Source organism: Triturus cristatus, chromosome 5_1 (assembly GCF_964204655.1).
Source record: "Triturus cristatus chromosome 5_1, aTriCri1.1, whole genome shotgun sequence".
Lineage (NCBI taxonomy): Eukaryota > Metazoa > Chordata > Amphibia > Caudata > Salamandridae > Triturus > Triturus cristatus.
This window is the reverse complement of record NC_140587.1, coordinates 761,556,095-761,569,605: the sequence shown is the minus strand read 5'-3', so window position 1 is coordinate 761,569,605 and position 13,511 is coordinate 761,556,095. Positions and strand designations below refer to the sequence as shown.

Genomic DNA, 13,511 nt, shown 5'->3' with positions numbered 1-13,511 from the left:
AAACAGCGTGCAATGCACTTTTGCATGCCTCCAGTGCACATCCCACACACGAGATTAAATCGATTCCTTTTGGTGTACTGGTCAGGATAAGGCGGAATTGCAGCTTTGATCCGGAATATGAGGAATGCAAACAAGGGGTCATGACCAGATTTCAAAATAAGTGTTATGATATTCACACCCTTAGGAAAGCAGACCAACAAATAAGCAGATTGAAGAGAACTGACACCCTGAGAGAACGCACAAAGTTTACCGACACAGACACTAAAGTAAGGATTGTCACAGGTTATAACAACTGGTCCAGCGTATTATTGCGGAGTCTTTATAGACACTGGCATTTATTAAGAGCTGATAAATCCATAAGCAACTACATAACTGAGAAACCCAATATCACATACAGACGTGGGAAATCCCTTAGGAACATACTAAGTCCCAGTTATCCGAGGGAGTCTCAGAAGGAAAAATGGCTCACTCAACGCACTAGAGGCTTTTATGGGTGCGGACATTGCTCAGCCTGTAAATGGGCGTGCAAGAAGAAGACCCACTTTGATGGACCTGGCAACAGGACTTATGATATTAAAACTAATATCAACTGCCTGACTAAATATGTTGTGTACATCATACAATGTAAATGTAAGAGAAAATATGTAGGCAGCACTATAAGAACACTGAGAGAGAGGATAAATGAACACATTTGAGCTGTCAAACATGAGCATGTGAGATATCCTATTTCAGCACATATTGCGAAATGTCCTGCACAACACACCCATAAATCCTTTCAGTACTTTGGCATTGAACAAAATTCACGTAACCCTAGAGGTGGGAACAGGGAAGTAGCTCTGCGTAAGAGAGTCGCACTATGGATACTTAGACTTCGTAGCACTGACATAGGGCTCAACATTGACCAGGAGTTACATTACGTCTTGGGTAAATAGCTGCGTTGGACTAGCCACACTCCATACGAGCTCTCATGCATGACATCTATGACTGAAATGTGTGCAAATATGTCTGGCATTGTCTTATTCCAGCTATCTGTTTTCTATTCCATCAGACATATTGTGCCTTTTATGTTCTCGGCCTTTGCAGATGCTTACTACATAGTACTGTCTGTTTTGTGTGAAGATAAGACTATTGCTTCTGTACCTGTTTGAATTGATTTTTCTATGTACTGTATTTAGAATTTTCTAAAAACTCAGGAGAGAAGGAGCGCATTTATAGACTATTACTTATTTGATCCGTTACACTTCAATTTTGATGCATGCCCCACTATTTCACTCATAGCCATGCACTGGCGAATGGAATAGACATTTTCTACCCTACTTTACTCTTTACACACACAAGATGGCTGCCAACGTTCTCATTTACCAGGTAGTCCTTCTTCTAATCATGTGATCCGGCAATTTTGCCGTGACGTCTTAGAAAGAGGCGTGTAGTCTATTTTAAGCGCCGGTGAGTCAGCATGACTTGTTGCGGACTCGTACACATACTGATGCCGCCTGGGATCCGTCACTCTGGATTTCGTCACTCAGGTAAGCGAGACCTCCGATTAATTGTTGCTCGCTGTTAATATTTTAAGATGGGACATTTCCATCATTTATGAACGTTATTTCGGACCTGGGCACGTTTTTCAATACTGGTAGCAAGTTCTTTGCTTGGTGTCGTAGTAGTTTAGAACAGTTTGGGCTACACACATGATATGGACCGTTATTTTTACCCTTCCCTCATGTTTATATTAGTCTCACCGGTAGGCGAATTATACACTTTGACGAGTTATTACCATCCAGGAAGCGGATTGTATTTTCGGTCTCTTCCCTAATTGAATACATGCTTTGCATATTTGATACATTTTGGGGCCTTTTTATGTTCTGAACCTGCATAATTTGTGTAGAGGTTTTACGCACGGTATGACTGCCATTGTCAGTGATAAGTCTTTGTACGAGCACACAGGGAGCAGGTTTTTTATCGTTCTTTTCACTTCACTTTACAATAGGGGCTTATGTTTATTTGGCCCACTCTTAGGATTTAGGATGTAATTGTGACTTGGTTTGTGATATGGATATCATTTGTCCTAGATTTTACTTGAATTAGGACTGGCTAGTTTGGACCTGCTTACCATTACTATTGGTTATGAACATTTAGAATCCCTCGTGGGATGGAATTACAACCACAAATTATGTAGGTATTGGAGCCTTATCTTGGTTGGGATCTTCTTAATTTGAATTGACTACTTCTCTCCTGCCATTACTTATTATTTTCTTGTCGGTTATATTGTTTGTTTCAGCTACTTTATACGTAAAAGGATTGAGGTTTTTATCAGACACCCTCAACACCTGTCTTTGACTCTTTGGGACATATTTGGTGCTCTCTCATATTTAGATCACTTTGAATGTCCTATGAAGACACTTAGCATGTTTGAGTTTGTAGCTCTCACTGTTTTCTCTGCTCAGGGTTTGTTTGCAAACACCTTTTCCCCTCACAGGTGTCGTTTTTCCTCTTTACATCACCTGGACTGTTTTTCAAGTCAGATTGCAAATTCACTCTCTTAATTCGTGATGTTCACAAGCATTTTTGCGGATCTCACTTTCACCGAGTCTCCTTCTCTACTCTTTGGTTTTTTACACTTATGATACTCCTTTTATTATTTTGTGTCTCTCCGGGATTGGCATCTTGTGCATGCTGGCCTCTCTTTTGGAATTATTTGTTCAGCTTAACCAATTGTAAATCTACTCTCCTGTGTTTGTAAAGAAATACATTGTTTTGTTTTGTATGTTACTGCCTTGAAAAAGTCACGGGTAATTGTCCCTAGGCGACGAAACACGTGTCGGCTGTATCTGTCTGGAGAAGTCTTCCAGTCCGAAGACATACAAGAATAAATAACAAGATAAAACCTACATATGTCTTGAAGATATTTGATGCTAAAAATTTACGTAGATATGATTTTCTGTTAATTACTGTTGGACGTGTGCTGGGGATTTGTTTAATGACAATCAACATGCATATGACAAATACATTTATACACCTAGTTATTTTTCCCGCTAAACAAATGAAAAAATGAAATGCAAATGTAATGGGTGCACCAGGCACCCATGTTGTAGACAGAACAGCAAAAGAGTCAATGAAAGATGACAAGAGAGAAAAACCATGAGTGAGCAATCATGCAAACATGGTGTAAGAAAGTGGACTAGTATTTTAGAAGTATTTAGAGAACAAAACAGTGCATTTCAATGTCACCAGAGAATAGAAAGGATGAAAAAATTTGTAAGAACATTGACGTTGACTTAGCACACGAAGAACAGGAAGCCACAGGAAGACACAAAGGAATGCCATCAGGCAGGAAGAGGTACTGAAGGGGAATCTCCAGCCGCCGCCACAGGGGAAATATTTCCTTGTCTTGCAGCCTGGAAAGTCTGTAGGCACAGCCTTAGTGATCGACAGCTTTTGTAGGGTATTTTTTTAGGGTGCACTACACCAGATTAATTTGAGCAGGGGTTGCTCTATCTAAAATAAGGAAACACACGTGTGAGATGCAGGAACTGAGTCAGAGTGGCACTTTATTCGAACAATTTGAACAATGAATGTCAAAGGCACATTGTTAATCAAAAATAGCATTGTGTAATCTAGAAGATAACAAGTTTCAGAGACACCTCCCTAGATGGAAAAGTAAATCATGCAATTTTGTAAGTTAAAAAATCACGGCAATGCAGAGGAGAGAGAAAGAGACAATCTAAAAAAATAATAAGCATTATAGCCAAAGCCAAAGATGCTAGAGAAGATGGATGAGGGGGCACACACACATGTCATGACCAAAGGGATTAATTGTGCGAGTTAGTCCGTTGAATGAACTGAAGAGCAGATCATTTATACTCTTTTAATGAGGAACCATTGATCACAGAATCACAACATTAGCAGGTACTTTGACCGCAGAACATGATGCACTTGGTCACTTCTCGGAAATATTAGGAACACAGAAGTGACACTTACATTACAAAAGTTTACCAAAAGGTCACTTGACATGTGACCGTAAATCATAATGAAATTGAAATTGAAAGCAGAAGAATACAAAAGGTTTGAGGTCACTTGTGATTTCTAAAGCTGTGGAAAGTCCCAGTTGGCCCAGTTGGCCCCCACTCCTACTCTTGGACAATTTTGTTCTTCTAAATGACAGACACATCCTATTATTGCTACATCTTGACGTTCAGAAAGATTTACATCTGAGTATACTGGAGGGCAAGGGGCCTACTGCCACCTAGACGCTCAATGCAGTATGGACAATTTTAACACAACCATTTCTGAAGGCTGGCAGGGATAATTGAGACTCTTATGCTTTAGATGTGGACAGAATAGGCCTGGGGCACTATATGGGAAAAACTAGATCCTGCTTCAAAGTGCATATCTTTATGAATTCACCCTCAGTGCATTCTTAAGACCATTTAGTAATGAGAAATCTACATGTTTCATTGCCTAATATGTAATTTCTTTAGGACAACGAGACAGTTCAGAAAGGAAGTGTCTCTACTAGTCAATGCGCCTGGACTGAAACGACATCATGCATGGAAGTTCTACCTAAAGTTTGAAGATCTGCTTCTGATAAAGCATGCGTGGATGCTTTATTCCTTTTTGGGCATGTCTGTCCTTTTTATGGGCTCTTCCAGGACAATATGAACCTTTGCCTTCTTCCTTTATGGATCAGACAGATTAGATTCCTCTCCATGACACTATTTTGACTGGAAGTAGATATTATTAGGCTTTCTGCTGTTTCATTAGTTGGTGCCCCTTTCCAAGCTTTGAGTAGGCCCAGTATGCATGACGTCCTTCACTAGTGGAAACACTTTCTAAAATGTCATCCTGTCCGAAATAAATAGTTCACCCCTATTAGATGTGTGATTAGCCAATAGTCAGTGTATAAAACCAACACCAACTGGTCCCAGACCCAGTCAGTGTACTGGGCTAAGGGGCCCCTGGAGCACCGCGGAGTCTAATGTTACAACACTGCCCGAGGCTTTTAGTACTAAAAACTCAGTGGAGTGCGCGTCGCAACAAGCTTTACTTGAGTGTTATTGCTGTCTGTAGAGCCAAGCTTGTAATCCAGTTTGAAGAACTGGCTCTTTCCATTAAGTAACGAATTATAGGCTCTCGTGTACAGTAAAGCATGCTTTCTAAAATACATTCAGAATCTCTTTTCATAAGCGACAGACCTTGACTCTGCCTCTGTCCGGGAGAGAGGCAGGAAGTCAGATGGAGCCACCGCCTCTGATGCCTCACCCTGCCCGCTGGTTGGAGAGTCAGGAGTGTAATGTGGTGGGGTCCTAGGCCCCCATGCATTAGGAATCACGACACGGTAATGTAGTTGGTAGAACTGGCCCTGGGTATGTGCGCCTGGCCCCCTTTATTATCAGGGTCACATGTCCAGTGACGCCTGTGTTAGATGGGTGTGGGGTGGAGTGTAAGCTAGCCCTCGGCGAGTGGCTGGTTTAAGGAAAGACTAGAACAGTGACCAGCAGGTCACTACAAGGAGGAGGCAGCCCTACCATAGCTGACCTTGTGGCATACAAGATGTTCCGCTCCAGAAGACTGCCTCACACTCCACTCAATCCATTCTGGAGCCAATGACTGACTGGAGTGAGACACCTCAATGGCCTCCTGTTAAACAACACAAAAGCATGCGGGGGAAGGCGACCCAGGCCCCTAAAAAGCCCTGCATCTCTACAAGGCTTGCAGAAGGCTATAAAGCATTCAGTAAAAAATGAAGAAATGTGTATTTCTAATAAAGAAGCCCAGCTTGATAAGAACCAACTAGCAGAAAAAAGAATTTGTAGCTAGAACTGTGAACCTGGCTGAAGCGCTTGTCAGCAGGGATACACGATAATCGGGGCATGCTTGGAGACTTCCCCTCCCGTTATGGCTCCAATCCGGAAGTCGGGCTGTGGGAAGAGGGACACAAGAGAGGGAGGAGGGTCCGTTTTTAAAAAAAACCTAGGTCACTTGGTGCCTGAGAGCGAGTTGGAATTGTCCCATGGTTGAAGGCATTGGGGTGAGAGGAGGGTTGAATAACCCACCAAGAATCACTAGAAATCCTAGTATACGGTTCACCCACCTCACGCATCTGCCTGTGATGATAAACAGTGTAAATCGTTGACTCTGGTTTCTATTATGTAATGCCTACTGGCAGAAACCAACAAATTGTATGAAACGTTTCACTGATTTTCCTTGTTTGCGCTAATATTTACTTTCTACAGAAGGGTGATTGTTCTGGGCTGTCTGGGAATAATTTAGTTAAATTATTTACTTCGGAAAACCAACCTATAATGAGGATGGGAAACGATGAAGCGGAAATGTAGGCTGATTGTAATTAAAATATACAGGCAATAGCATCACTGACGGATGAGGGAGTTGAGAATTTATAAAAGCAGAGTAAACATTGAAAGGAGCAATTTCAAATTGACAGACAAACCCGACCACATCAACGATTGTGACATGTGACATGTGACTCATTTCCCTGAGAGTTGCTTTTGCCTCGTACCAACAGCTACGGGGCACGCGTTTTTTTTAGTTCAGCCTTGCCATGAGACTGTTCGCAAACACATCTCTTTCCGACCAAAATGGAACTCTCGCGGCCACCACTAATCAGTTTTTATTTCCCTTCAGCTATGTTATAGTGTTCGGTGTATTGATGTCATTACTGAGTTTAACCACAGTGCTTGGAAATACCCTGGTCATCGTGGCTTTCATCGTAGACAAAAGGCTGAGAAATCACAGCTGTTATTTTCTTGTTAATTTAGCAGTGTGCGACTTTTTTGTTGGTAAGTTGTGGCTGAGCTTTCTTTTTTGCCCGCAAAACCGTCATACCCATATTAAGGTGTTTACTTGTGCTTTGGGGAGTGTTTTGTTTTCTTAATTGCTTTATTTGTAAAACCGTCAGTTACTACAACAATGTTATTATTTTTGTTCACGCTCAACATTGCAACCATAAATAAAAAACAAGAATTTGCAGTGCAATAGGTCTCGCATTTACGCGAGTTTGAGCTATTGACATTGCAAATAACAATGCCTTTTTTTCCGTTGTTGAAACATAAATAAAAGGCATTGTCATTTACAATGCCAATTGCTTAAACTCGCGTAAATGCGAGACCTATTGCATTGCAAATGCTTGTCATTTCTGATTCTTGATGTACTGTGTCTCCTGTGGAGCTTAGTGGACGGGTTGTGCGGTTTTAGCTTTTGTATTTGGGGCACAGCATTCCAGGCACGCTTAAATGATGCACAAGGCCTCGGTTCCCCTTGATGGAACAGGTGTGCAGGTCACCCCAATATCCACCCCATTCCGCTTCAACCCGTAGAACTCCAAAGGAGAGAACCCTAACATCTCTAGTTCTGCAAAGGTGATGCGAGCGACTCCCCATAGATCAGATGTGGAGGAGGCTCGTGATAGCAGCTAGACGGTCAGCAGCCGTGCTCAAAGCCCGTTAGCAGTTTGAGGTATCTAGCCCCCCTCCTCCCGCGTCTGCATTGTCACACTTTATGGGCACAGAAAAACTTCAAGTCCTAGAATTCACAGTGCCACTGGCTAAAGATGTAAACGCCTGGCCGAAGTCGTCTGTGAATGGCATCTATAGGTTTGCCCAGCTGTCAAAAAAGTTTCAACCCCCAAACAACTGGAGGCCTTGAGCTGATTAAGTAGATGTTATGAGATGATGACGAACGAACAGGTGGAGACGTGCACTCGGTCATTTAAACGCCCAAAGTGGGGCAGGGGTAACAAGCTAGCGTGCATGCCCCCATGGCGGAACAGGTGCACTGGTCACCCCAATATCCACCCCACCCCCCTTCAACCCGGAGCAGGGCTGGCTCCAGGGCGGTGCGATCGGTGTGACCACACCGGGCTTTGACTTGGGGTGGGGGCATCATTTTTGAAAATGTATACTATCATTTTAAAAGAACCTGTTGCCGTGATCCTGGCCTCCTGTAATTTTCAGACATTAATTAAAACGTCAAGAAAACTCCAGTAATTTATTGTCTTCCTGGAAAGAGACCGGAGGTTTGTCTAGTGGAAGTTTTGACTCATCCTAAGGTAGTGCAGAGGGTTAAGATGCCTTCTGCTAAGAACGTGTACCAGGCAGATAACAAAGTGCATTTAATGTAAATAAGTCAGTAGGTTACTGCTTCTGTAAGAGAGCTCCTTTTGTTACTTGTCATTTCTATGTCAAAATTGTAATAAAGAACATTGAACTATTAACTGTCATCCTAGAGCTGCATGCAAACTGCAAGGTATATGTTAGAGCTAAAGGTTGTTTGCCCAGTCTTTAGTAAACCTAATCTTCTGAAAAGGGTTCGTTTGGGTAGAAAACAATTCTTATTATGAAAGAGAACCCCTAACAATGATGTTCTGTTTTAAATTCAGAATTTGTGTTTTTCCAGAATAAGCACTCAAACTATGTTGCCTACCAGTATCTATGACATGTCACTCCTACACTACGCCTTGTAGTCCTATATGATGTAACATTTCCCTTACACTCATTTACACACATATGATTGTCTCTGTGCAATGTGTGTGTGGTGTAAATTTCTCTGACACCTTACACTGGTATGAGTGGTGTTATAAAACTAAATGGCACTGTTAAAGGGTGTTAGTGAGGGAAAACATGGCAGAGGTGGTCATGGGGGGGGCGCCAAACGATATTGTCGCACAGGGCGCCACCAGAGCTAAAGCTGGCGCTGACCCGTAGAACAACAAAAGGAAGAGCCCTAACATCTCTAGTACTGCAAAGTGCGATCGCTTCACCAGAGGTGATGCGAGCGACTCCCCATAGACAGATGTGGAGGAGGCTCGTGATAGAAGCCAGACGGTCAGCATCCGCGCTCACAGCCCGCTAGCGGTTTGAGATATCTAGACCTCCCTCCTCCCACATCTGCATCATCGCACTTTATGGGCACAGCAAATGATCAACCACGGCCAAAACCTACATTTAAGTTTCATCAGAACAACACATTTCCCTTAAAAATCGCTTTGTTTGTAATCCGTAGTGACCTCGGTGAACAACGGACTGCAGGGGGGGTGAGAAGGCACAAACTGCAGGAGGGCGGGGAGGCACGGGAAAAAAATAGTGCTCACAATCTTCATAAAACATACTGTGCAACACCCGAAGTTAAGGGGCCAGTAGCCATGGAAGGATACAAATGACGGCATGGCCACCGTAAAGAGGGACTAACAAGCCTAAAACCAATTGGAAGGCAGCATTTAGGAATGACAAAGACACACGCGATTGAAAAAGATGGGCAGAGAGTCGGCGGAGAGTGGGCGGAGCTTTCACAGATCTTCCAGTCCATATTGAACACTGCATGCCTCGCAAAGCTGCCGCTATAGGCTCGACCTAATTAAGGTTGCACACATTTTAAAATCAGTTTATTTTAGTTGAATCAGATTGTTCTCCATATCAAATTACCAATCAAAGATCTGCCTGTCTTTTTTCAGAGTTTATATAAATATTCAATATAATATATGGAATTTATATATAGAATACATAGTGGTGGTCTTTGGGTCAGTCCCCTTCAATCATTTGATGTTTGGGGTGTCAGTCACATAGAAGGACAACAATTTACCTTTTACAGCAGTTTACATTTGATTAGGTACTATTAGTATGAGATTGCCTAGGGAGTGGCAATCTCTTTTTAAGTCTTGCATTAGCCACTACCTTTTGGTTTACTAAAGTTATATTCATAAAATACTTACTTATAGAGGCTTTCATTCCGCCCTCCTCGTCCATTGGCCTGCTGCTGTGCCATTCACATTTTCCTTCCATGCACTACAGCATACTGCATAGAGCAGTGTTTCATACCACTTCAGACACTCTTAACCTCACAGTAAGCACATCTGTACCAAAAGTAGTTCCAAAATTGTTTTGCTTTTAGAACATGTTTTGTTTGAATGGGTGAGGTCCTCAAAGTTTCCACAACAATCATGTTTTACTAAAACCACTGACAAAGCCAAAATGCTGACAGCAATGTCAAACCTCTTGCTGTTGCCAACGTTTGTTTCATCATTTGTCATGGAAAGTATATGGTGCTCTCTAGAGGCCAGTTTTTGTCTCAGAAGGATCTCTATATTCAAGCTTACTATAAATAAGCTCTCATAATAAACAGTTAAAACACAAGGAATATTTGCCACAGGAGGATGGCATCTTCACAGACTGCTTGCTCACTGAGCTATGATACAGTAGAGAGCGGCACCACTTTAAACAACTCACAAACCAAGGAGTGGTGGACACAGGTGTCTTTAACATTAAATGATTGTACGTGGCATTTGATTTGTGATTCCTATTAGTATCGCATTACAGTGGAGACTTAGGGGCATATGTATCAACATCACCATTTGCGATTCTCAAATAGCGATTTTTAAGGAATCGCTATTTGAGAATTGCAAAACGGGATGTATTAAAAAAATTGCAAACTTTTAGCGATTTCTTAAAATTCCTTAATTGCGATTAGCAAATTGCGAAATCGCAATTAAGGAATACCTGCCCATTCATTCCTATGGGCCAGGAGACCCATGGGAATGTATGGGAAGTAATTCTCAGATTGCGAATCGCAATTTGCTAATCGCAATTTGAGAATAATTTCAAAGGTGCAAGGGTGTCAAGATGACACCCTGATACACCCCTGAAATTAGCATGTGTGGTCATATGGCGCACATACATGCCCTAAGGGCATGTATGTGCGTCACGTGGCACTTTGTAAAATTACAAAACGTGCATTTTTAAAAGAAATCGCAAATTAACACCAACTAGTAGTTGGTGGTAATTTGCGATTTCTTAAGGATTAATCGCAATCCTTTGGTGAGTGTTACATTTCATTTAAGAAATCGCAATTTGCGATTTCTTAAATGCTTACGCAAACTTAAGAAATCGCTAAATTAGCGATTCCTTCAATTTGCATTGGGAATTTGCCTAATACATCCCGTTTTGCGAATTTTTAATCGCAAACGCTGTATTTTGCGAATCGCAGCGTTTGCGACTAAAAATTCGCTTGATACATATGCCCCTTAAACAACAAGTACTTCATCATGTTCCCCCGCAACTCCAGGGTAGGTATCATTACAGAGCGCTCATAAATTACCCAATCCTTTTCTCACACGCAAGTCATATATTGCTACACCTTTTACTTTTAATCAATACAGCAAGTAACATAAAACATTTAGACCATCCTCTAGAATGCGTATGACAGGTAACAGCCAGTTTAGTGCAGCTCTGACTGCCCTTTGTCCCATTGAAGGTAAACGTTCATGTCTGCTTTCTCCTGTCCTCATTTTTCATATACACATACATGTATACTGTACTTAATTTAAGCAGTGGTTGCTGGTGAGCCCATCAGCACTCATTATTGGAGACCGAATAGCACTTTTCCCCCCTCATCAAACTTTCTCCTAAAGCAAGAGAGAAAAATACCAAAGGATGATAGAAAGAGAACCTTGGGCTGTTTCAAGCTGCGCTTTTCCTACCGCCTCTGATTTCCTGGGACTTGGTAACTTTTTCACCTTTAAGAACATCATAGGACTGGGACAAAGCTGCCACGCTGATCCAACCGAGGTGCATTGCCATGGCCCAAAGATTCAGTGGGAAATCTCTGAGAAGGTATTTGACATTGTGGAGCCTTTTTTGGCACCATATTTATTTCAAAGTGTTCAAATTCATGTCTCTTGTTCCTCTTATTTCATTTTCGTCATGTTGGTGTCATTTTATTTACTAAGATGTTATCTTTTTTCCTAATTCGGTTTGGAATTTGTATCATGTTGTGTTTTGGATTTATTACTGTTTTGGTACTGCATTAATACTTTGCACAATGCATATTTAGCCCTTCTGCTCTGTGCTATAGTTACCAGAGTGTTGACCTCAGGGTAATTTTGTGACTTTGAGTGTCCACCCTGACAAGGAAGGAGAATATAATTCTAGGTCCGTAGTCACCCTTCTTGTTTAATTACCAACTTCTTACCCTTGGTATCCAGCAACCGGACGTTTGTTAGCACCAGACATGGAATTCTGAGCAAAACATTTGGCCCAACCACTTACTCTTTAGAAAATTAAGCAGTCCACAGATATATATTAGCAGTCCACAGATATATATTGAATTCCCTGTCATCATTTAACATAAGGAAAGGGTTAACACTCAGGATACCTATTCAAACTCATGTTATTTCTTGAGAAAGGCTCCATGCTTTACAGAAACCTGTTGACCTCATAAGCTGTTAATGAAGAGGGTCATGAAATAACAGAACACAACACATCACCATTTAGTGGCAAAGGGAGAGAGACATAAATATTTGTTCCATGTATGAAATGTATCTTGTGTTGGCAGGAAACCTGTGTTCAATTCGCAGTATACCCACTTCATCAAATCGACTGATCCTATAGAAATCACTTAATTTTACTGAGCCTCATATTGATCTAATATCAAATCAGAGAGAAAAGCTAGACGGTCAGCATTCAGTTTAAGATGTGTGCTATACAAAAACCTATAATGTTCATGGTTTGATAAACAAAAAGTTTGCTCCACATGCAGTAACCATAACCATATTGGCACTTAAATCTACATTGCATATGGCAAGCTGACAACTCTTAGTTTACTTGTGACAGAGTGGAAGCAGGAAAAGTTTACATTTAGAAAGGTGCAGAGACAGAATATCAATGTAAAAATAGTGATTGTGTACAAATATCATGGTAAAAATATTGTTGGTCACGAATATAGAAAGAAAAAATATCGTGGTGCAGAATATCGATTTTGGGTAATTAACGTAGATGTTAAAAATATTGAATTGTTTAATATTGTTTGCAAAAATATAGATGTAAAAAACAACAAAGTGTTTAATATAATTTGCAAAAAAAATATAGATGTTAAAAATATCAAATTTTTATTAATGTTATGTATTTTAGTATATTTTATATGTTTGTGATGCATGTATTTTTTGTATAAGAATTGTTTGTATTTTTATTGTCTGTGTTAAAATTTTAGTAGTTATTTGATTTGTTTTGTTTGAATTTGGCATTTTTTGTTCTGTAGCGGGTTGTGCATTTTTAGGGGAATAGGGTGGGAAGTAATTTAATTATATAAGATTGATTGATTATTTTTAATAGTCATTATTTTTTGTGTACTGTAGCGGGTTGTGGGTTTGTAGGGGAATAGGATGGAAAGTAATTTATAGTAAATGTATTGATTAATTGTTATTTATTAATATTTGTTGAATTGAGATGTGTTAAATGTGTAATTTTTTTATTTTATTAATTATTTAATAATTCCTTCTTAATTAATTTTATTAATTAATTGGCAATTAATTATGTTAATTGTGTAATTATTTTTAGGTGTGTGTAGTGGTGTTTATTGGTGAAAATGGTGAGAAGGGTGGGAAGTAGTTTATTTTTAATTGATAAATTAATAATTAGATGTTAAATATTTTGAATTAATGAATAAGTATTCAATGATGGTAATTGTGCAATTTATTTTAGGTGTGTGTTGTGGTGTTTATAGGT

The 13,511-nt window shown here is 40.4% G+C and overlaps 1 protein-coding gene across 10 annotated transcripts in view; it reads left to right on the top strand.

The window, feature by feature from the left end:
* The first annotated feature begins 1,412 nt into the window (after nucleotides 1-1,412).
* Nucleotides 1,413-13,511, top strand: part of LOC146831437 (histamine H3 receptor-like) — a 148,928-nt gene continuing 136,829 nt past the window's right edge. For 6 of the 10 annotated variants that reach the window (XR_014961573.1, XR_014961571.1, XR_014961572.1 and 3 more), the window contains exon 1: nucleotides 1,451-1,526. Coding sequence is in view for 4 of the 10 variants with exons in the window: in XM_085605744.1 (XP_085461870.1) it covers nucleotides 1,457-1,526 (70 nt within the window). In the remaining 6 variants the exon portion in view is untranslated. Of the gene's footprint in view, nucleotides 1,527-13,511 lie in introns of all 10 variants that reach the window. The other 4 variants (XR_014961574.1, XR_014961575.1, XR_014961576.1 and 1 more) reach the window with 2 other exon arrangements.